This window comes from Martes martes, assembly GCF_963455335.1.
Source record: "Martes martes genome assembly, chromosome: 7".
Taxonomy (NCBI): Eukaryota; Metazoa; Chordata; class Mammalia; order Carnivora; family Mustelidae; genus Martes; species Martes martes.
In genome coordinates, this window is record NC_137894.1 from 92,406,046 (window position 1) to 92,429,789 (window position 23,744).

The 23,744-nt window shown below is 38.0% G+C and overlaps 1 protein-coding gene across 5 annotated transcripts in view; it reads left to right on the forward strand.

Moving 5' to 3' along the window:
* Positions 1 to 6,139: 6,139 nt before the first annotated feature.
* The window catches only part of PRPF39 (pre-mRNA processing factor 39), a 38,740-nt gene continuing 21,135 nt past the window's right edge, over positions 6,140 to 23,744 (forward strand). Inside the window, exons 1-6 of one of the 5 annotated variants that reach the window (XM_080808551.1) lie at positions 6,147 to 6,293; positions 21,193 to 21,539; positions 21,988 to 22,113; positions 22,311 to 22,379; positions 22,483 to 22,645; positions 22,774 to 22,892. In XM_080808551.1, the coding sequence (XP_080664677.1) occupies positions 22,559 to 22,645; positions 22,774 to 22,892 (206 nt within the window). In that variant the 5' untranslated portion in view covers positions 6,147 to 6,293; positions 21,193 to 21,539; positions 21,988 to 22,113; positions 22,311 to 22,379; positions 22,483 to 22,558. Of the gene's footprint in view, positions 6,294 to 6,461; positions 6,591 to 21,192; positions 21,540 to 21,987; positions 22,114 to 22,310; positions 22,646 to 22,773; positions 22,893 to 23,744 lie in introns of those variants that run through there. The other 4 variants (XM_080808552.1, XM_080808553.1, XM_080808549.1 and 1 more) reach the window with 4 other exon arrangements.

Sequence of the window (23,744 nt, forward strand, 5' to 3'; positions counted from 1 at the left end):
TAATGTGAAGAGAAAACAATGGCAAAAAGAGACAGTAGTGAATATTAGTATTAAGGGAGGTAGAAATAACTAAAAGGGATATGATAAAGGGAAGCAAGATATTGTAAAGAGCTTAAGACGTTGATTAGAAAGCATGGATTTGGAACCCAGTTTTTTTATTACTTATCAAAACTTATGTAATTCTGGGTTATTCTGGGATCCAAATTTAAAATGAGATTATGTATAAGAAAACATTTATAAACCTCAAATTTTCTACAAAGATGACTTATTCCCAGGAGCAAATGAAAAAAGATGAGCACAAACCCTATAGAAATCTTTAGTGCTAAGATAAGTGAAGATTACTTATTTCATTGCAGTTAGTGGGTTGAAAATGTCAAAGGCAAAATCAATTAAGTACTATATTATCATTAGTGATTTGTGGTTTCATAATGTGTACTGTAAAAGAGAACCTAAACCCTTAATTCACAATTAAACTCCTCTCTGGGCAGAACAATGGATGAGCATAGACTTAAAAAGCATTAAAGTAATTTACAGATTTAGCAAAGTAGTCAAAAAATACATGCACGGGGGCACCTGGGTGGCTCAGTGGGTAAAAGCCTCTGCCTTCAGCTCAGGTCGTGATCCCAGAGTCCTGGGATCGAGTCCTGCGTCGGGGTCTCTGCTTGGCAGGGAGCCTGCTTCCCTCTGTCTCTCTCTGTGCCTGCCTCTCTGCCTACTTATGATCTCTGTCTGTCAAATAAATAAATAAAATCTTTAAAAAAAAAATACATGCAGAGACACCTGGGTAGCTCAGTTGGTTAAGTGTCCAACTTTTGGTTTTGGCTCAGGTTATCATTTCAGGGTGGTGAGATCAAGCCCTACATCTGACTACTAGCTCAGCAGAGTCTGCTTGAGATTCTCTCTCTTCCCTCTGCCCCTCTCCCACTCATGCATGTGCTCTCTCTAAATAAATAAATAAAAATCTTAAAAAAAAATACAAGTAATGAGACAGAACTATGTAAAATGATCTGGTGGTACCAAATTCTGGCCAGTCTTGAATTACTTTTTTTTTTTTTATCACTATGCCTGAAATAGTACCTACCCTGGATGCTAAATAAATATAATACTTGAATAAGATGGTGAATGATATATAAGTTTGAAATTTATTCTGGAGACAGAAAGCAGTGTTTTTAAAGGTAGAAGTGGTATGTTTAAAAAAATAACCAGTAGCAGAGGATTAGTTGGAGCCGAGAAAGGGTGTGGGCAAGGAAGTCAATCTGAAGCACTAATCCAAAGGGGCAAATGGAGTTCATCAAATGTTCCAGTGTAACGAGTTGATAGTATCTGCCTGTGTTGAAAAAGATTGTAAAGTTATGTTAAGTATCAATAGGAAGGAATTTAGTGATCCCCCCAGAGACCAGAGCCAGACATCAGACCAGACATCAGGTCTAAACTTAATAAATAGTAGAAGAAGTAAGAACTGAAAATGGATTTGAAAGCTATTGATAACGGGATTGACTGAATTGATGACACAGATTTGAAGGATAGGGGAGTCAAAAATTAATGAAGTTTGTAACACTGGTGAGTATCTCTAGAGGTTCTGCCTTTTTATTTAGGAAAAGAGGCCATTTTTATCTACTTCCAGCTACATCTCACTGACTGCCCTTAGATTGAAGGGAAGCTAAAAAATTGAGTATTTCATCTCCGAGTCTCAGTAGTAGAGAAGGTAATAGAAATTTCAGTTGGAAGAGTTATGACTGAGCCAGCCTACAGTATCTGCCATATTCTGTAAGCCCCCCTTCTATCTGATGAACCACAGATTAACTTGGTTAAGTGTCTGCTTTAGCCTCAGGTCCTAGGGTCCTGTGATTGAGCCCACATTGGGCTCCCTGCTCAGTGGGGAGCCTGCTTCTCCCTCTCTGCTACAGCTCCCCCTGCTTGTGCACTCTCTCTCTCTGTCAAATAAATGAATGAAATCTTTTTTTTTTTTAAGATTTTATTTATTTGTTTGACAGACACAGCGAGAGAGGCAACACAAGCAGGGGGAGTGGGAGAGGAAGAAGCAGGCTTTTGCAGGGCCTGAGGCAGCCCGAAGGCAGACGTTTAAGGACTGAGTCACCCAGGCACCCCAAATGAATAAAATCTTTTTAAAAAAAGAGAAAAAAATGCATTTAATACACCTAGCCTATCAAACATCATAGTTTAGCCAAGTCTAACTTAAATATGCTCAGAACACTATAGTTGGGCAGCCTATAGTTAGGCAAATCATCTAACACAAAGCCCATTTTATAATAAAGTGTTAAATATCTCGTGAAATTTATTGAATACCATACTGAAAGTGAAAAACAGAATGGTTATATGGGTACAGAATGGTTTTAAGTGTATTTGTCGTTTATCCTCATGATCAAGTTGGCTGTGTGCTTAATCACTCTTGAGCCACTTCGAAAAATTGTTAAATTGAACCATCATTAATTGGAGACTAGCACTTTCCAAAGTTGCTGACTGTCCCTTCACCTGTGTATTAATCTTGGTAAAGGGAGTGTACCTGGCACTTCTAGGATACATAGTTATAGGTGAGTAGAAAGTTGTTCATGAATAGTTCATGCCACACTCCTACAGAACAAACTGTTAAAACCGTGCCTGACTGTTTAAGCTAGCATATTGAATTTATACATATATATGTATATGTTAATATGTAATATTACAAATATATATATTACATATATATACTTTAAAATCATTTCCTCCTCAGTCTAGCACTCAAAGAATTTTCTCCTGTATTCTTCATATTATTGTCAACATAAATTTGTAAAGTTTCAACTGTCTTGCTATACATCTTGCTATACAAGTTTGATGTTGTAATTGGCCTCCAGAATATGCCGAAATCTGATTCTGTTATATGTTTAGAAAAAATGGTAAGTGTCGGAAATGGGGAATAAGAAAAATTGGCCTCTTCATGCAAAGTGAAACGTCTACAGATTAGGTGAGATCTATACAGATATCCATGTAAGGCAGAAACAGTCTTTTCAGTCCAGTGAGTAGGGGCTGCTTTTGTTTGTTGAATGAGGCTCAGTTAAAAGTAATGAGTTAAGGGCATTTGAGTTATTTGAATTCTACCACATGCCCATTTCACTTCTTTGGTTCTGCTCTTTCTTGAACAATACCTTAATCTTCACAGAAGGGTTCTGACAAGACTATGAATTCAACTAACTTTGTAATTTGGCAACCTATGGGCCCCAACTTTGAGGGTGTTTGGCTCTTTTAGCCCCGTGGCTGCAAAGAATAAATTCTTTTGTTATTATCAGAGGAAGTCCTTAATTTTTGATTCCTACTTCAAGCTAAGAATTTAGAAATCTCATTTCTTCATTCTCTTTTAAGCTCTCCAGTGTTAGTATAAATAAAAATTCTACCCACACTTCAGCCCAAAACTGCCTTCCATGGGTATATCATTATACCGTTGGAAGTTAATCATTTTATATCATATATAGTTAATCATTTTATATCATATGTGTACTGTATGCACTGTGTTCCATAAACACCAGAAGGACTTATTTTGGTACCAGCTAGATTTTTACTGGTTTCTCGGCCCTGGTTAGGACTAATCCAACTTGTTTCTATTTCCCTGAGAGTCTGTTATCTGCAACGGTTCTTGGAACTCGTTTCACAAGTCTTATTTATCAGCAAATACAACTAACTAACTAACTATATGCACCTAATTTAAACAAAAGAAAGGTTTATAAAAAATCTGGTGTCACAGTTTTATGAGACTGGGAGGCTAGCTAGCTAATAAGAATATATACCTTGTGTTGCAGAGCTAGTCCACCAGCCTGCTAGTATTACAGAAGACAGCCACCATATCACCCCACTGATAATGACACACTGCCACATTGGATGTTGGCCCTACAAGCCATGTGATCATATCTCTATGAGAGAGTGTGTGTGCCTGTGCCTCTGTGTGTGTGTGTGTGTGTGGTGGAGGAGGGGGACTAGGAAAGTAAGTATCAGGTAGTTTTAGCTTCTATAGTGGAATGTAGGCTCTCTACTTCAGAAAGAGATGTCCCAAAGAGCTAAAACAAATAAAAAATGTCCATTGCATAAATCACTGACATAGGGAAGGTAATGGAATCAATTAGGAGAAAACACATTGCATTAAATTTAACATTTATGTTGGTTAGTTTTTGTGTTAGTCTGGGTTCTCCAAAAAGCAGATCCATAACGACAAGAGATTTGTGGAGGAACACTAGTGGAGATTTTCCAGCAGGAGAGAGAGAGCAAGAGCACTGTCTGGAAAGGTAAGATGTAGAAAACTAAAAGGAAGCAATGAATCTGCAGTGAATAAAGATGAAGATGTAGATAGATTTTTATAAAATGACTATATGAGGGGGATGGGATCTCAGAACTAATCTTACTTATCAATGAAGAATTTGAAATAAGTTTAGGAAAGATTGGAAGAACCAGAAAAGGAGCGAAGAAGTCCTGGCACTTAGAGTCACTTCCTAATAGATTACTCCATTAAGTTTCTTTCCCATGGTAAACATCTAAAAGTTGCTGACAAAACCAGTAAAAAGCATAGCTGCACTGAGAATCCAAAAGTTAGCTTCAATAGTAAGAAGCAATGGAAAGGGAAAGTTGCAAATACACGCAGTTTGCTGAAAGTGAAATACAATCAGTATTAAGACTTTTTCTTTTTTTTTCTTTTTGTCCCTGCTGGGCTTTATATTAACATATAATGGATTATTTGTTTCAGGGGTAGAGGTCTGTGAATCATCACCCTTACACAATTCACAGCACTCATCAAGCACATACCCTCCTCAATGTCCATCACCCAGTCACCCTATGGGCCACCCCCATCCCCTCCAGCAACCCTCAGTTTGTTTCCTGAGATTAAGAGTTTCTTACGGTTTGTCTCCCTCAGTGGTCCCATCTTGTTTCATTTTTCCCTCCCTTCCCCACTACACTGCCTGACACCACTCCCTCAAATTCCTCCTATCAGTGAGATCATATGATACTTGAGGAAGACTGATTTTTTTTAAGGGTTTAATTTTAAGGGTTTAATTTATTCATTCAATTTATTCATTTATTCTACTTCCAAATTGGGTCTCACACTCCTTACCTTGAGTTAAAGAGACACAGGCTCCTCCGACCCAGCCAGCCCCTGATTTTGATATTTGGAAGCAAAGATGGTATTGAGGGGATTTATGGTTACCAACGTTGTGGAGGGGAAACGTTATCTTCAGAGATATTTCTGGAATCAGATTCCAAAGGAGGAACTCGCAACCCAATTGTGATACTACTGAACCTTCAACAGAGATTGCATGGCAAGTGGTGGGTGAACTCAGGAACCTTTTAAGAGAAATAGGAGAGAGGCCAGATTCGAAAAAAAAACTTTTTTTAAAGCGAGGATTGGGGGGCGCCTGGGTGGCTCAGTGGGTTAAAGCCTCTGCTTTCAGCTCATGGCATGATCCCGGTGTCCTGGGATGGAGCCCCATGTCGGGCTCTCTGCTCAGCGGGGAGCCTGCTTCCTTCCCTCTCTCTGCCTGCCTCTCTGCCTACTTGTGATCTCTGTCTGTCAAATAAATAAATAAAATCTAAAAAAAAAAAAAAAAAAGCGAGGATGAGAACCTAACTGAAGAAGACTGCTAATACTGTCAGTGCAAGCAGCCTTCATTTGTCCGGAGGTTAATTTCATATAACTCTGTAATGATCAATTCCCCAAGCCCCTAACTTGTTTCCTTTTTTTTTTTTTTTTTTTTTAATGTTTCTTCTTGAGAAAACTGAGAGGACCCAGAGTCTTTATCATCCTGAGTTACAGAGATTTAAGGCTGAATTTCTCCTCACGTTTAGGTAAAGGGATAAAACCTGGGCAATTGTTGGGAAAACCTGAGATTTGCCGCAAAAGACAGTATTTTCCTTTGGAGGGTGTGGAGCGCCGTCTGTATTTCAGATTAAGGATGTACAAGGCCCTAAACACTGTCTTTTGGTTCAGAAAGTCCCCACAGGGGTGAAAAACATCAGGAGCGGCCGCCCGATCTTTTCCGGCGGCAGAGTCGCAATCCGGGGGAAAAGGGGCGGGGCCTGCCTGCCCCCCGCCACCCCCTTCAGGATCCCGCGGAGGGCGAGGCCTGAACGCGGTGTTACCACGTGACTCCTTCGCCTCCGAGGGCACCGACGCATGCGCGCCTGCTCTCGACGAAGCGGCCCTGGTGCTGGTGTCGGCTGCTGCGGTGTCTGTGGGACAGAGACGGTGGAAGTGCCATCTTCGGCTTGGTTGGCCCAGACTGCGGCTCATGGCATTGAGTGGCATCCGTCGTCAGGTCAGCTGGGGCAGGCGTTTTGGAATTGGCCGGGCGGAGCGGGGGGGGCGGTATTTCGTGGGTCAGGAAGGGGCCTGCCTTGTTTCAGGCCGCACTGGGGTTGCGGCCTCCCTCTCCCGCCCTGTTTGAGGCCTGGCCTGGCCTCGGCTCCCAGCTGTCCATTACTTTCTCCTTCCCACCTGTTGGGTGGGGCAGGGTGAGGTTTCTTTTCTTAGACCAAACGTTTCTCTGACGAGTGCGCCTTATGAAGGGCGGGGAAATGCGGGCCTCCACCTTGATTTAGGAAGCGTTTTGGGGGTAAGTCTGAAGCCCTAGCTTCCCCAAAGGCTGGAAACCAGTGTGCTGGGGCGACTGGAAGTGGAAGGGGCTCAATAGTATCCGTCAGAGGATTGAGAGAATTCAAATTCTGTTAATAAAAGCTTGTAGGCGCCCTGTAGTGGCGCGTTCCGCGTTCCGACTACGCAGGCCATGCTGTTGGGACCGAGTCACAGCACCTCAAAGATCAGCCAGAGCTTTGGCAGCATAGAATAGAATCAGAAAAAAAAGACGCTAAAGATCCTAGTAGGATCTTCTAAAGACACCTGTTTTAAAGTAATGCTTACCTTTTGTAATCAAAGACCGACACTAAGTAGTACTGCTCTTTATGTTATTGATGATTATAATACTGTATTATTTTATGCCGATTAAATTGGTTTTGGTTCGATGTCCATATTGCCTTAGTTTTAAGGACTTGAGGTTATTTGGCAACTGATCCAGTCTGTTCAGAAATAACTTTAAACTTTTTTACAGCTGGAAAAGTTGAACCTTAAGAAAACAATTTTATACAGGGAAATATGAAGCTCATATTGGAACTTAAGTGTTTTGGTCTCTCTGGGAGCTTAAGTAGATTGAGAAAAACAACTGTCAGGTACCCCCCTCCCCCCTCCCATTTATAACCTCATTCTAGAGTTGCAAAAGTTGGAACTTTCCACTGTTCAGCTTCTGGTAGGTATAAAGTGAACGAAAGGGTTTGTGCTAAAAAACTCTAATTTGTAGATTATGAACTCTGGAATAATTAGGCGTTGACCAAAGATGGCTAATTAGTGTCAGAGTATTTGGTAATATTTTTACTTGCTTACCTATAGTTGAGTAAGAAAGAAGAATTTTATTTTTTAAAGACTTTTTTTTTTTTTTTTTTTTTTTAGAGTTTATGTATTTATTTGACAGAGCACAAGCAGGGGGAGCAGCAGAGAGAGAGAGAGAGAGAAGCAGAGTCCCCCTGAGCAGGAAGCCTGATGGAGGGCTCAATCCCAGCACCCTGGGATCCTGACCTGAGCCTAAAGCAGACACGTAACTGACTGAGCCATGCAGGCGCCCCCCAAAAAGAATTTTATAAATCAAATGATAAAAGGTGTGAGTACACACGTGTCTTAAAAAGAACAGGGGCGGCTGGCTGCCTCAGTCAGTAGAGCACGTGACTCCTGATCAGTGTTCAAGCCCCACAGTGGGTTTAGAGATTATTTAAAAGTCATAAAGAGAAATAACAGAACCTTTTATGGTATGTTAATAACTAATCTGCATGAAACATAGGATTTTGTGTGAAAAATAGTCAAAGGAGAAAGAAAGTAGTTCCTGTCAAATGGTAATTTTTTTTCCCTAAAGACTTAGAGGTGATGCAGTCATTTATGTAAATATATGAATACAAGGTTGAGTTTCTGGAAAATATTAAGTGTTTAATATGTGGAAAAATAAAAAAGGTCAGTCTGTGGACATTCTACTTAGCCTCAGAAAATAGTTTCCCAAACAAGTGGTTATGGTAGTCTCTTCTTAACAACTTGTGTCTTGAAATTGGCTTATCTGAGGATGAGGAACAGAGTAACTTGTAGATTGGAAAGCTAGTTGATTTGCAATACTCAGACTGATTTTTTGGTCCTTAGTGATGACTTTAGATTTTTTTGTGTTGCTCTGTTTATGAAAAGAAAAATACATGGTATGGTTTTGAGTGCCTAGAGAGAGTTAAGAGAGAAGGTATTAAATTAGACTTCACATTTTTAATTAAGTATGGGTTAAATGATCCTCCAGAAGACCTTTTAAATTTTAAGATGGCATGCTGAATTGTTAGTGAAATGTTTAACGTTTGCTATAACTAAACTAAAAGTTGAATGTATGATGTAGAACTGTATTTTTTAGTGTATATATAGTCACATTATAACTTACCATGTTTCCTTTCATGGTTGTGGACTTGGGCCTCTAATACGATTTTATAAGAAAGTGAAATGTAGAAGGGCATTGATTGGTTTGTGAGTTGAGAAAAGGAGGAAAGTTTGTTAGTCTAAGAGAATAGAGTAAGCCAGTGTTCGGACATGAAAAATATATTGAGCCCTGTAAAAAGCAATGAGGAGGAATACTGTAGGATTAGTATATTTGAAAAGCTAAGTTGGGACCAGATTTGTCACTCACTTTTTCAACAGAGATTTAATGTGCTATTACATACTAGACACTGTTTTAGGTTCTAGGAACACAGTAGTGAGTAAAACCATGGCCTCTCTTCTGCTCATTTTAATATTACAGTAATATTAATTTATCTGTAGCAGTAGTATAGCAGTGTTTTTCAAGTTTTTTGACTGTGACCCATAGTAGGTTGTGCATGTAATTTTGCATCCCAATAAACAGTAGTTGCGTTCTGTGTGTATTTTAGCATGCCCTTAGTGTGTGCATGAACTCTGATATATTGTTTTCAATTCTGTATTTTTCCATTTAAAAAAATGAGAAGCTGATTGGAATCAGTTTGAAATTTGAAAAACATTACTCAAGAGGCGATATAAAATAGGGACGCCTGGCTGGCTGAGTCAGTAAAGCATGTGGCTCTTGATCTCTGGGTTGTTAGCATCCCATGTTAGGTGTGGAGATTGCTTAAATAAACTTAAAAAAAGAGGGGAGATGATAATTACTGAAATTGTAGTAATAGCAGTGTGAATGAAGAGGGTAGTTAATCCTTATGGCAAGGTATTTGTGATTATTTTGTGAATGAGGCTTAGAAAGTTTAAGTATCTTGCTCAGTGTTCCCTAACAAGTAACGGGGCCAGATCTTTTTTTTTTTTCTTTTTAAGATTTTATTTATTTATTTGAGAGAGGAGGAGAGATAGTGACAGAGTAAGAGAGAGCACAAGCAGGGAGGAGAGGGAGAAGCAGGCTCCCGCTGAGCAGGGAGCCTAACACAGGGTTCAGTCCCAGGACCCTGGGATCACCACCTGAGCGGAAGGCAGATGCTTAACTGATGAAACCACCCAGGTTCCCCTGGGCCAGATCTTTAATTCAGTTCTATTGGACCCTAAAGCCCAAGTACTTTTTTTTTTTTTTTAATAATGTTATTTATTTATTTGACAGAGCGAGAGAGCGCAAGCAGGGAGAATAGTAGAGAGAGAGGGAGAAGCAGGCTCTCTGCTGAGGAGGAAGCCCTATTTGGGGCTCCATCCCAGGACCCTGGTATCATGACCTGAGCTGAAGGCAGACACTTCACCATCTGAGCCACCCAGGGACCACCCCTAAAGCCCCAGTACTCTCATTTGGTTATGAAAGTAATATATTAGTTTTTATTCTGGGAGGACTAAGGACTCAGATACTGTTTATTTATTATTCAGTGAATTGAGTGTGTAGTACTAGGCATCCTGGTATATTGTATCCCTGTGTTTTGATAGATCTGGTCTTGACTCACAAGAAATTTGTAGTCTAGTTGGAAAGATGATATCAAACGAGTACCACAAATGTGATTTGTGCTGTGGAGAAAAAGAATTCTGTGGAGCATCATGGAGGGAACCTAACTAATTCGGAGTGTATGGGAAAACTTTCTAGGAAGTGGTGTTTAAACTTCCCATGCAGAAGAATGAGTAGGCTTCAGCTAGGTTGAAGGTTCTAAGTGGGGGTAGGGTAGAGGGTGGGAGAGTATTCCAGATGGAAGAAACTGGGTGCACTAAGGCCTTGAAGTGGAAAGGAGCTGAACTGGAAAACAAAACAAAACCAAACTTCAACAAAAGGAGAATTTCTTGGCTGCAGAAGTTGGTAGAGGATGGGGAGAGTTTTGGTGTTAGAACGGGTTTGAATCCTTTCTCTCTGCCTTACTAACTATATAACCTTTGACATTAATATTAGTCAGTTTTGTTTTTCCTATTCTTAAAAATGGGTAAATGGCATTCATCAAAATACTTGTTCAATTAATGGTGTCTCAGGATTATGACAAATAGCTAGTAATTGAAATCATAGGAGTATATGATGATATACTTTCATTCATTCATTCTTTCACAAATAAGTGTCTTCATTGTGCCATGCAGCTCAGTATGCAGTAATTGAAGTGTGTGTGTGTGTGTGTAGTCACAGCAAATGTCACAAAAGAATATACCCTTACTGTGTGCAAAGCAGTCCGATAAAATTTTTTCCATTTTATTTTTCATTTGCAAAAGAGGAGAAAAAGCTGGTCTGAAGCAGTCTACAGTTTGAAAAATACTGGTGTAGTGGGGAGATACTGATTACTTAAACTACAGCAGTACTTCTGTGAATAAAAAGAAGGGGATGGTTAATTCTTATGTTAGGGTATTCTAAATAAGTAAATTATTATGTTAGAGTATAATATTATGGATAAAAGAAAAAAATAGAGGACAGTAAAGGGGATCAAATACAGTAAAAGGGATCATGTATGCTGGGAATGGGAGCAAGTTAAAATTTTAAATAGGATTGCCCAGGTAGGTCTTACTGAGAAAGTGACCTACCTACCCACCTCCCTTCCTCTCTCCCTCCTTCTCCCCCCCCCATTCTCCCTCTCTCTCTCCCTCCCTCCCTTCCTTCCTTCCTCCCTAGATTTATTTATTTGAGAGAAAGGGAGTGGTCGTGGGCTTGGAAAGGGAGAGAATCTCAAGCAGACTCCCTGCCAAGCACAGTGCCCCACACCAGGCTCAGTCTCAGGACTCCAAGATCTTGACCTGAGGTGAAATTAAGAGTCAGATGCCCCGAGAAGGTGACATATCAATAAAGGAGGAGTTAAGGAAGGCATTTGGGAGAAAATCACTCTGGTAGAGGAAACAGCCAATTTAAAGGCTCTAAGGCTGGAGAGTGTGGTCTGTTTTAGAGAAAACAAGATGCCAGTGTACTGGGGCTGAATTGGGTTAAGAGTAGGAGAAGATGAGGTCAAAAGATAAATGGTAGGAGGAAGACAGTGTGCCATTTCAAGGACATTGACTTTTACTCTGTGAGATAGAGCAGTGGAGTGGCATGATTTTATTTGTGTTTTAGAAAGAATACTATCTGCTGTGCTGAGAATGGACTGGGGACAGGGAGGTAGGGTGGGTGCAGCAAAAAGGACAAAGCAGGAGACCTATGTAAGGTTATAGAAGACTGTAATAGTATTCTAGATGAGAGGTGGGTGGTTTGAATGATAATTATAAGATGTGGAATTCTGAATACATACGAAAGTTTCCGTAACAAAGTGGTTGGGTGTGAAAGAAAGAAAAGTCAGGGATGACTCCCAAGATTTTTGGCCTGAGCAACGGAAAGGAGGGATTTTCTGTTAGCAGATATGGGGAAGGCAGTGGATAGAGCAGGTTTTGTGGAAAAGATCAGAAGTTCACTTAGGGACATTTTGTAATTTGAAATGGCTCTGTATGTGTAGATGATAAAAATAGCAGTTGAATATATGGATCTGGAGTCTGGAAAAAAAGGCTGGAGATAGCATTTGGAAGTTGGCATGTAATTAGTATTTGTATTTAAAACTATGTGAGATTGGGAGTTAATGGAGATAGAGAAGGAATAGATGAACTTGAAAGAAAGATTGAGTGCCTCAGGAGACTAGTACTTGGGAGGAAGAGTGATTATGAGGTAGAAAGAGGTGATGGTGTGACTCAGAAGCCAAGTGAAGGAAATATATCAAAGGGAAGAACATTTTCAGCCCAAGGAGAGTGTTGATTGGGAAAAGAAGAGAGTTGAGTACAAAATGTTGGGTGCTACCAATTCTTACAGGACTGTTGAGAAGAAAAAAAATTCTTCATAATAGTAGGGGGAAAGCTAGGTGAATATGATGTGTCAGAAAAATCTGTAAAAGAGAATCTTACAAGTAGAAAGTCATCATTACTATTGGATGCTGTAAATAGTACATCAGGAAGATGGATTAAATGTTTAATTGGACTTAATAATCAAGAAGATTGTGACCTTGGCAAATTTTAGAGAGTTATGAAGAAACCAAATTGAATAGTAAATGGAGGTTACAGAAGTAGAGATAACAAGCTTGTACAACTTCATTGGCTTTGTCCTTAGAACAAAATCCAAATCCTTAACATAACTTTTGATTGATTATCCTTCATTTGTTTTTAAGCTAAGTTGTCATATATACGTCATGAATTATTATATAGAAGAAGAAAAACATTTACACTTGAAGGCTTTTGGATTTAAGAACTGAAAGAAACTGATAAGGGGAGAGTAAAGATAATTTATGAACCACTGTACTTGAGATGGGTGGGAGAAATGATCAAATCATGAATTCAGGGTGTGACCTTTGCTAGGAGCAGAGATACTTTCTCCATTATGGCCAAGGGAAAGAGGAGGACCAATAATGATTTCAGCCACTATGGGAGTGCTGTAGAAGAGATACAAAACAAATACTTTGAGAATGGGAAAGAGGCAAGACCATAAATGAGACGAGTATTCAGAGGTTGGTATCATGATAGATTTGCTTCTTGGAGATGTAAGAATTTTAAGAAGGAAATGGAGGCTTTATAGAAATCTAAGAGAATAAAGATTGACCATTTGTTGTGGCAGCTAGCTCATTATGAGAAATTAGTATTTTTGTTGGAGTGGTATAGACTGGACTGCATAGTGAACCAATAGATAGTAATTTTCTTCGGAAAAATGCTGCAGTGAACACTTTCAATGAACCCTTGTTCATGACTAGTTCTTTAAAATGGCCTTCAAGAAGAATTATTTCTGGGATGCCTGGGTGGCTCAGTGGGTTAAAGCCTCTGCCTTTGGCTCGGATCATGATCGCAGGGTCCTGGGATCGAGCCCCACATCAGGCTCTCTGCTCGGCGGGGAGTCTGCTTCCTCCTCTCTCTCTCTCTCTCTCTCTCTCTCTCTGCCTGCCTCTCTACCTACTTGTGGTCTCTGTCAAATAAATGAATAAAATATTAAAAAAAAAGAAGAAGAACTATTTCTAATTATAGAAATGTCACTTTTTTATGTATTTCTCTTTTCTCAAGCAACTTTGTTAGTCTAATACTTCTAATAGGTTGCCTGTAGATTCCTCATTCTTCCTTTTTTTTTTTTAAGATTTATTTATTTATTTATTTGATAAGGAGGGAGAGAGAAATCACAAGTAGACAGAGAGGCAAGCAGAGCGGGGGCGGGGGGTGCAGGTTCCCCACTGAGCAGAGAGCCCGATGCAGGGCTCAATCCCAGGGCCTTGAGATTCATGACCTGATGCTAAGACAGAGGCTTAACACACTGAGCCACCCAGGTGCCCCTCATTATTTCTTTAAGAGAAAATTCTACAAGTGTTATTGGTAGGTCAAAATATACTTAATTTTGAGGTTTATGCTACATGTTGACATATTGAAAATTGAGAGTATAATCCCAAAGAAATAGCGTTTTGGGGCTCCTGGGTGGCTCAGCAGTTAAACTTCTGACTTCAGCTCAGGTCATGATCCTGGAGTCCTGAGATTAAGTCCTGCATTGGGCTCACTGCTCCATGGGAAGCCTGCTTCTCCCACTTAACACTCCCCTTGGTTGTGATCCCTCTCTCACTGTCTTTTTTTTTTTTTTAATTTTTTTTTTAAATTTATTTATTTGTTAGAGAGAGCGAGCGAGTGAGCACAGGCAGACAGAGTGGCAGGCAGAGGCAGAGGGAGAAGCAGGCTCCCCGCCGAGCAAGGAGCCCGATGTGGGACTCGATCCCAGGACGCTGGGATCATGACCTGAGCCGAAGGCAGCTGCTTAACCAACTGAGCCACCCAGGCGTCCCTCTCACTGTCTTTCTGTCAAATAAATTAAAGAAAAAAATAGCTTTTCAAAAATGGATATTTACATGAGATTTACTGTGACATACTTAATAAAGAAGGTCTAGAACAGAAGAAAATTCAAAGTGATTTATAGAGAGAGAGCAGGAGATACTGCACCATTGAAACACCATTGAAACAGAATAGGAGACTAAAATGGATTATTCAGAGTAAAAAAAAGGGAATTAAAATTTTGATTCATATATTAAAAACCTAGTAAAAGTGATCTCAGAGTAGACTGAGTCAAGGAGGACGGGGAATAATGTAGGAAAATCTAAGAAAAGTAGAGGATTAGTCCAGGAGGTCCCAACAACTGAGTAATGTGAGTTCAACAAAGATAAAACTGAGGGAAGAAAATTATTACATAAATGATAAATATGAAATATAAGAATTGAATGATGTAAATATTTCGATTAAAATAGGCCTTCTCAATGAATGCCAGCAGAATGAATAGAAAAGACTTAAGGCACATCATTTTGGAATTTCAGAACACCTGGATTTAAATGCTAGCTACCTTGGAGAAAAAAAAACCATGTCTCATATAGAGGAGTTTTCTCAATAGCATTACCCTAGGGGCGCCTGGGTGGCACAGTAGGTTAAGTGCCCACCTCTTGGTTTCAACTGAGGTTGTGATCTTAGGGTTGTGGTATTGAGCCCCGTGTTGGGCTCATGTTCAGGGTGGAGTCTGCTTGGGATTCTCTCTCCCTCCTTCCCTCTCCTGTCCCTCCCTTCTGCACTCCTGTGCACTCTCAAATGATGAATAAATCTTCAAAAAAAATAAATAAAAATAACAACACCCTGTATTAGGAAATGATGAAAAAATTCCTTCAAAACTTTTTTTATTTTTATTTTTTTCAAAACTTTTATTTATTTATTTATTTATTTTTAAGTAATCTGAATGCTTAACTTAGGGCTCAAACTCACCACCACTCTGAGACCAAGAGTCTCAGGCTCCACCAACTGGGCCAGCCAGATGCCCCCTCTTTAAAACTCTTAAGAAACAATTATTTTCATTCTAGAATTTTATACCTAGACAATCTATCATTCAATTATGAGGATTTTAGAATTGAAAAGTCTTAATTTTTTCAGTCCTCATATGCTTTTTCAGAATTTTATAGAAATGATTTTCTAAAAGAGGGAATAAATCAGGAATGAAAAATAGTTTGGCTGTTGTAAATGAAATTCAGCCCAGGAAAGGAGTTAAAGGAATTCCTTGGGTCAAATAGAACAGACAAACTTAGACAAGACAAACCAGTCTGGATTGATGCAGAAGGTTATATGGTTTCAAACAGGATGTCTCCTAAAGGGAAAATGGACTTGATAGTATGAGTGTCAGTTGTTTTTGTTTGTTTGTTTGTTTTTATTTTAGTAAACTATGCCACATGTGGGGCTCAAACTCATGACCCTGAGATCAAGAGTTGCATGCTTTACCACCTGAGCCAGCCAGGCACCCTGAGTGTTGGTTGTTTTTGAAGGAATTTTATAAGAGCTCTCCAGGAGTTTGAGGTCAATTGTCAAAGAAAACCAAGCATATGAAAATAATGAAAGATTTAAAGAGGTAGAAGCAAGGAAATGTAATTAAATGTAATTACAGTATACATGATAGCTTGGGGAAAAAAATGTTTACATAGGCATACTAATCTAAACCTGAATGTTGATTTAACTCCAGACTGATTGCAATTGGATCATATTTGTGAGAGGGAAGTTATAGAGGCATGTTTGGTGTAATAGCTAAATTCTAATCTTCTCTAATAGAGCAAAACATGTGTAAAATTTAAAAATCAAGAAATAAGATAGACCTCCAGATAAACTCTGTTGTCTGCTAATTTATGAAGAAAGGTAACAGCTTTTTTCCTCCTCTAAAAACTTTTTCAAAAAAATTTAAGTGTGTTGTGGAATTCTTTTGTCTTTTCCTTAGTTATTTTAAAGTATAACATGAGGATTGGAAAATGCTATTTGAGGAAATCGTTGTTTCCAGTGATACTTTTCATTTGTGTGAATTTATAGACTTCCACATGCTTTTATCTCATCTGATGTTCCCAGTAGCCCTATGCAAGTATTATTGGTCCCTAATTAGAAGTGAGGAAGAAAGTTTAAGTCTGACTAGGATCACATGCTCTTAAGGGAGAGGACTAGGACTCACTCCCCTTACCCCGTGTTCATTCTAATATTTACCATACTATATCTTATGATGAAGGAAGGATTTGGATGGGAACCTGGTTGGCTCAGTTCGTTAAGCATCTGCCTTCGGCTCAGGTCGTGATCCCAGGGTTCTGGGATGGAGCTCCCTATTGGGCTCCCTGCTCATTGGGGAACCTACGTCTCCCTCTGCTCCCTGTTCGTGCACTCTTTTGCTATCTCTGTCTGTCTCTCTCATATAAATAAAATCTTAAAAAAAAGTATTTGGAAATTCTAATTCCTAGTCTTTTGTACTTTATATTTGCTAATTTAGTTATAATTTTTTTAAAAAGATTTTGTTTATTTATTTGACAGAGATCACAAGTAGGCAGAGAGGCGGGGGGTCGGGGTGGAGCAGGCTCCCTGTTTAGCAGAGAGCCCAATGCGGGGCTCGATTCCAGGACCCTGAGATCATGACCTGAGCCGGAGGCAGAGGCTTAACCCACTGAGCCACCCAGGTGCCCCCTAATTTAGTTATAATTAAACTGTTGCTTACCTTTTTTTTTTTTTAAGTGATAAAAGCCACATAACATAAAATTTACCTTAACTATTTTTAAGTGTATAGTTCAGTAGTGTTAAATATATTCACATGGTTGTATATAGACTACCAGAACTTTTCATCTTACAAAGCTGAAACTGTATGCATTAAACAACTTCCCTTTTCTCCCTCACTCCATTCCCTGGTAACTGCATTCTACTTTGTTTCTATGAATTTGATTACTCTAGATACCTCATATAAGTAGAATCATACAGTGTTTGTCTTTTTTTGTGACTGGCTTATTACTTCACTTAGCATAATGTCCTCAAGGTTCATCCATATAGAATATGACAGGATTTCTTTCATTTTAAAGGCTGAATAGGCGTGCCTGGATGGCTCAGTTGTGTAAGCATCAGACTCTTGATACAGGCTCAGGGTTGAGAGATTGAGCCCTGCTTCAGCTCCCCGCTGGGCATGGAGCCTGTTCAAGAGTCTCTCTCTGCCCCTTCCCTCTTGCTCACTCTTGAACACCCTCTCTCTCTTTCTTTTCCCCCTATTAAAAAAAAACCCTAAAGGGTGAACAATATTTCAGTGTATATACTACATTTTGTTTATTCATCTGTCAATGGACATTTGAGTTGTTTCCTCCTTTTGGCTATCGTGGATAGTGCTGCTATGAATGTGGGTGTGCATGCAGCTCTTTGAGTCCCTGCTTTCAGTAATTTGGATCTATACCAGGTGGGATTCTTCGGTCATATATAGTTCTATTTTTAATTTTTTCAGGAACCTCCATACTGTTTTCTGTAGCAGTTGAATCATTTTAGAATCTTACCAACAGTGTACAAGGATTCCAGTTTCTCATCCTTGCCAAGACTTGTTATTTTCTGTTTGTTTTTTTTTTTTTTTTTTGATAGTAGCTATCATAATGGGTGTTGTGTGATACCTCATTGTGATTTGATTTGCATTTTATTGATTAGTGGTGTTGAGCATGTGTTCATATGCTTGTTGGCTATTTGTATATCATCTTTGGAGATATACTGTTGATGTCCTTTGCTCACTTTTAAATCAAGTTTTTTGTTGCTGTTGCTGAGTTGTAGTTCTTTATATATCCTGGATGGTAATTCATAATTGGATATAAGATTTACAAATATTTCCTCCTATTCTGTTGTCTTTTCATTCTGTTGATCTTTGATGCACAAAAGTTTTAAACTTTGATATAGTCCGTTTGTCTGTTTTTACTTTTGTTCCCTTTGTTTTTGATATTTCTGGGACATCATGGCCAAGTACAATATCATGAAGATTTCCTCTGTGTTTTCTTCTAAAAATTTTATATTTTTAGGTTTACATTCAGGCTTTTAATCCATTTTGAGTTAATTTTTGTATGTGGTATAAGGTAAAGCTCCAACTTCATTCTTTTGCATGTGAATATCCAGTTTTCCCAGCACATTTTATTAAATTGATTGCCTTTTCTTTGTTGAATGATTTTGTACCCTTGTTGACAGTCATTTAACTGTATATGTGAGAAAGTTTATTTCTGGGCTCTTTGTTCTTTTATTTCATCTTTGAATGATTTTGTACCCTTGTTGACAATCATTTAACTGTATATGTGAGAAAGTTTATTTCTGGGCTCTTTGGTTTGTTTGTCTTTATGCTAAAACCACAGTTGTCTCCTTTTGATATTTTTGCCCCTTTGCTGTGTTATGTTGCTGATTGGAAGTTATTGGTTGTTGTCAAGAATAAAGTGGGACTAGTTAATTACCATGTTATAAAGAATATGTTGGAATAATTTATAAAAATATAACTTTAGTGTATTTGTTTGGCTCTGTGATTTTTAGAGTAATCAGAAGAATGATCTCCCTAAGGGTAAGGATGATGATCTTAATTCTTTTTACAGCATTTTAATTGCAGGGTGTAGAGTAATTGATAATCTCTGAAGATGCAGGGGTGTGGTAAATTTGCTGATTGCAGAAGAAGCCATTATGTTCCACTTAAATATTAGAATAGGGCTGGTGGTAAATGACTCAGGCTCTATCAACCAACATTTTTTTGTTTGTTTGTTTGACATCTGTTTGAAATAAAAAGACACGAATCAATGACTAATTTGCATATGGAAAATTAATCTTCAAATGTGTCTTTTCTTTAAAGGAAGGGGAAGAAGAGAAAAAAAAAATTGAAAGCTTTGCCTTTTTAGGGCCTCAAATGCCTCAGACATGGAAAAGCTAATGGGAAGGGAACTTATTTTTTCTCATAATCTAGTACTTTGGATTCTCTTTTACTGTGTGCCAAGTGGACTTGCTTCTTGTATTATTTCTCATCACACGGATCTGTAGATTTACTTATATCATTTCTTTTCAGATTCTTCGGCTCTACCCTGCTTATTCTGCTGCTTACCTTTCCTCTTCCCCGATATAAAACCTGGTTTCTCTCTTGTCTTCGAATCAGTTCTAATTTCTACCTGTTTATTGACTGTCAAGAAGGATTTTTCTGTCAAGTGGGCTTTTCTCTATTCTGGATAATTATTCTTTCTATTGTCCTAAAACTTACAGTTTTTCAAAGTTAAGACCCAGTTTTTTATTTCATGAAGCCCTTCTAGATGGCTGTAATTTTCAATTGATTTCTGTAAACTTTCACTTTGTTTCATTTAAAATTCTCTGTTTTGCCTGTTTTTGATCTCTTTCCAATGAATTTAATAAGCCCTAAGGTAAGGACTTTCTGTTATACTTAAATATTCTCTACCAGGAATGTAATATAGTACTAGACATACATTAGGCATTAACTTTTGTTTCCACCCAAACTACCCCGTTCCCTTATTTTTCTCTTCTCTCTCCTCTCCTCCCCCACTACCTTTTTTTTTTTTTTCCGATTTATTTGAGAGAGTGCATGCATATGCATGAGTGGAGGGAGGGTGAGGGGGAGAGGGAGAGAGAGGATCCTCAAGCAGACTTCCATGATCATGGAGCCCCTTGCAGGACTTGATCCCAGGACCCTGAGATCATGATCTCAGCCGAAACCAAGAGTTGGATGCTCAACCAACTAAGCCACCCAGGCATCCATTCCCACTTCTTTTTTTTTAACATTCCTTAAATTTACCTGGTTATAGTTAATTCTTCCAGTGGCATTCAGCCTCAGAAGGTCTCCTGATTTAACATGTTAAATTTCTCCTTTTTTGGGATAAAATTTGCCTCATACTATATTTTGAAATAATGTTTTGAACATGTTTTAAGATTTGGATTTCATAGCTGCTTGATGTTTACAAGATATCCTCTATACACACAAAAAAACTAGTAAGAAAAACTAAAAAAAAGTTTTATAATGTATATTATAAAGATCTCATTTCCTTAGTTTACAAAGAGCTTGTACAAACAGATAAGAATAAAAATTAGTAATGTAATAGAAAATATGAGTGAAGTATGTGAAGGCATTTAAGAAAAGAATAGAAATTCAGGTTTCTTGTAGTTAAATGCAAATCACAATGAGGTACTATTTTTTTTTAATCAAATGAACAAAAATTAGGTTTTATGATATTAAGTGCTGACGAGAGGTGATGGAGAAATGACCATTTTCATGCACTGTTACTAGGTTAATCAGTTAGGACTTTTGTCTGCAAGTAATAGAAAACCTGTCTATTCCTAGTAGTTTAAACAAATAGGGACTTATTTTTGCACATAGTGTGAAATTGGCAATGTGTTATTAGTAACTGATAACGTCAGGGCCAGCATTTCTTACTTTTCCTTGCCAATTCCTTATTGACTGCTTTAAAGTCATAGGTTGTTTTAGATATGTTCACATTCAAGGTGATAAGAAAGTGGTAGAACCTACACTATTTGTGACTGTCCCTTTTTGTCAGAAAAGCAAAATCTTTCCCAGAGCTCTGTAGTAGATATCCTTTTCAGTCTCATGATTCCCACATGGGGCTAGATATGTTGTTACTCAGACCAGAAACAGGTTTTACTAGGAAGATGGTAAGAGAGGATATTGGATACGCAACTGAAAGTGTCTTGCCACATGGCTCATGCAGTTTTTCTAGAGAAAAATTTCAACATTTTCCCTGATTTAATATACACATATTATTTAATATACACGGATTCTTTGATTCAGTGTTTCCATTGTTCAGAGATCAAGAATGAAATTAATATATTTCTTTAATAGGTAGCTGGGACTTTTAAAAGGTGGTTTTCATGATGCCAAATAAACATTTGGAAGATATTCCTCTTTATTTGTGTTTCCACAGATCATTAACTGAAGACAACATAAACAAATATGCAAAATTCTCACATGGATGAGTACAGAAATTCTAGTAATGGCAGCACAGGCAACAGTTCAGAGGTAGTGGTAGAACAGTCTGCTGATTTCAGTACTGAGATTATGAATGTGACGGAAATGGAACAGTCCCCTGATGGATCTCCTAATGTGAATGCAGCTGCAGAAGAAAATGAAGTAACAAATGCTGTGGACCTTCCAGTGACAGAAACAGAAGCAAATTTCCCTCCAGAGTATGAAAAATTCTGGAAAACTGTAGAAAGCAATCCTCAGGATTTTACAGGCTGGGTATATTTGCTTCAGTATGTAGAACAGGAGGTTAGTAACTATTTAAATGGGATTAGAAGTGACAGATGAATCAAGTAATATCAGATGAGGTTTACTGTTTTGTAATTAAACTTGCCTCTTTTATAATTTCCAGATTAAGTTGAATAACATTAGATATGTACATTTTTTAGCTTTAAAATAACTTTCATAACATTTGTACCTATTTGTCAACATTAGTAGAGAGTCTAATATTTGTAATAATTGGTGTGTATGTGCAAATGTGTATTTAATCGCTGAAATAAAAAGTTACCTTGCTATCTGACAGAATTACTTCCTTTTGTTTCAAAGGAAAAGACTGTAATATGCAAGAAAAAGATTGTGTGTGTGTGTGGTTTTTAAATCTGAGTTTATTTTATTTGAGATAATAAATTTGGAAGAAATAATATTTTTGTGACATTAACTTGCAGGATTTTTAAACACCTTGTTTTATTTTCATCAGAATCACTTGATGGCTGCCAGGAAAGCGTTTGACAAATTTTTCATACACTATCCATATTGCTATGGTTACTGGAAAAAGTATGCAGACCTTGAAAAGCGGCATGACAACATTAAACAATCAGATGAGGTGCGTACATTACTGAATAAAATTATCTCCATTAGGTACTGTAAGCCAAATAATAAAACAAAAACTTTTTTTTTTTTTTTTTTTTTTTTTGGCTGGCAGTACCTACGATTTATGGTCAAACAATTTTATAGGGTATTTTATTTGCATTTGTCACTCTTGTGGCATTTGTAGCTAATATTTTCTCTCTTTGTTGGCAGGTGCGTTAAACCTCTACAGTTTGTCAAGCTTTGCAGTGCAAGCCTCTGTATTACACTGCAGCTTAACAAGTAGGGCAGGGCTTTTCTCTCACTTACATTTATTTCTCATTTTCCAAACAATATAGTTGGTTTGCTAGTCACATTTGCTACGTCTTATTGCATTTTTGGTCAGACGCTGTCATTGATGCTCTAATGGGTCTGTGCCCTATGGTCTGTAACCCAAAGCCTGCCCACACAACCCGGTCAGAATGCAGGGACTGCTGCGCTTTGAAGATCAAGACTCTGCACGTGGGGATCAGAACATTGCCATGTTCTATCCAACCTCCACCCAAATGGTAATGGTAGATTATTTAAACAAAATTCCAGTAATTAGTATTTCTAAGGTTCACCGGATAACACAGTGTTGCCTCTCTGTTAAGAAATAATTAAATATTTGAAGTACAGTTTGTTGTTTTCTTCTTAGGTATATCGACGGGGGCTTCAGGCAATACCTCTTAGTGTTGATCTGTGGATACATTATATAAACTTCTTAAAAGAAACATTGGACCCTGGTGATCCTGAGACAAACAGTACAATAAGAGGGTATGCTAAAAATTGATACTCAGATGCCTTCAAAATAGAAATAAGTCAAATATTTTGATGTTGACAGTAGAACTATTCGTGAATGCTAAACTGAATGTTTAACATACGTTTCATTTTCACTATTTAAAAAAAGATACATGTAATAAACTGACAGATGATTATAAATATTATAGATAATGTTCTTATTTCACAAGCCCTCTTCCTTATGTTCCCAATCCCATTCCCTCTATGATATATGAATTGTGTGTTCTTTCGTATACGGATGTGTATACATGTATGTATTGTACATATTTGATTTTTTTTAATGTAACAGGATATTTTGGAATCTCTCCCTATCATAATTTTTCAAGCATTGCAAAAGTATTTTGTGGTATTGAAGTACTATATTTTATTTGACTAAATCCTGATTTATAGGAAATAATCAGTGGTGCTATAAACATGTCTGTATTAGTCATTATTTATGTCGAGCATGCTAGAAATAGAATTTTTGTCAAAGAGAACACAAAACTTCTATCAAATGTTCTTTCAAAAGTGGTCAATTTTAAACTCCCACAGTATATGAAGAGTGGTCATATTTTCCCATAGCTGTGCCACATTCTCTTTAACCTCCAGTGATACCTCATTATTTTTGTTTGCATATCTCTGGATTGCTCATCCCAGTTTGCCATCTTTTCGTATACTTGTATCAGCCATTTGCTTATTGCCTGTTCATGTCATTTGCTCGTTTTACTTTTGGATTGTCCTTTTCTTATTGATGATAGGAATTTTTTTTAATGTGTTCTTGGTTTTTATTTTTATCAAAGTATGTGCATATGGTTTAAAAAGTCATTGTTAAACTGCTTGTAACAAAAA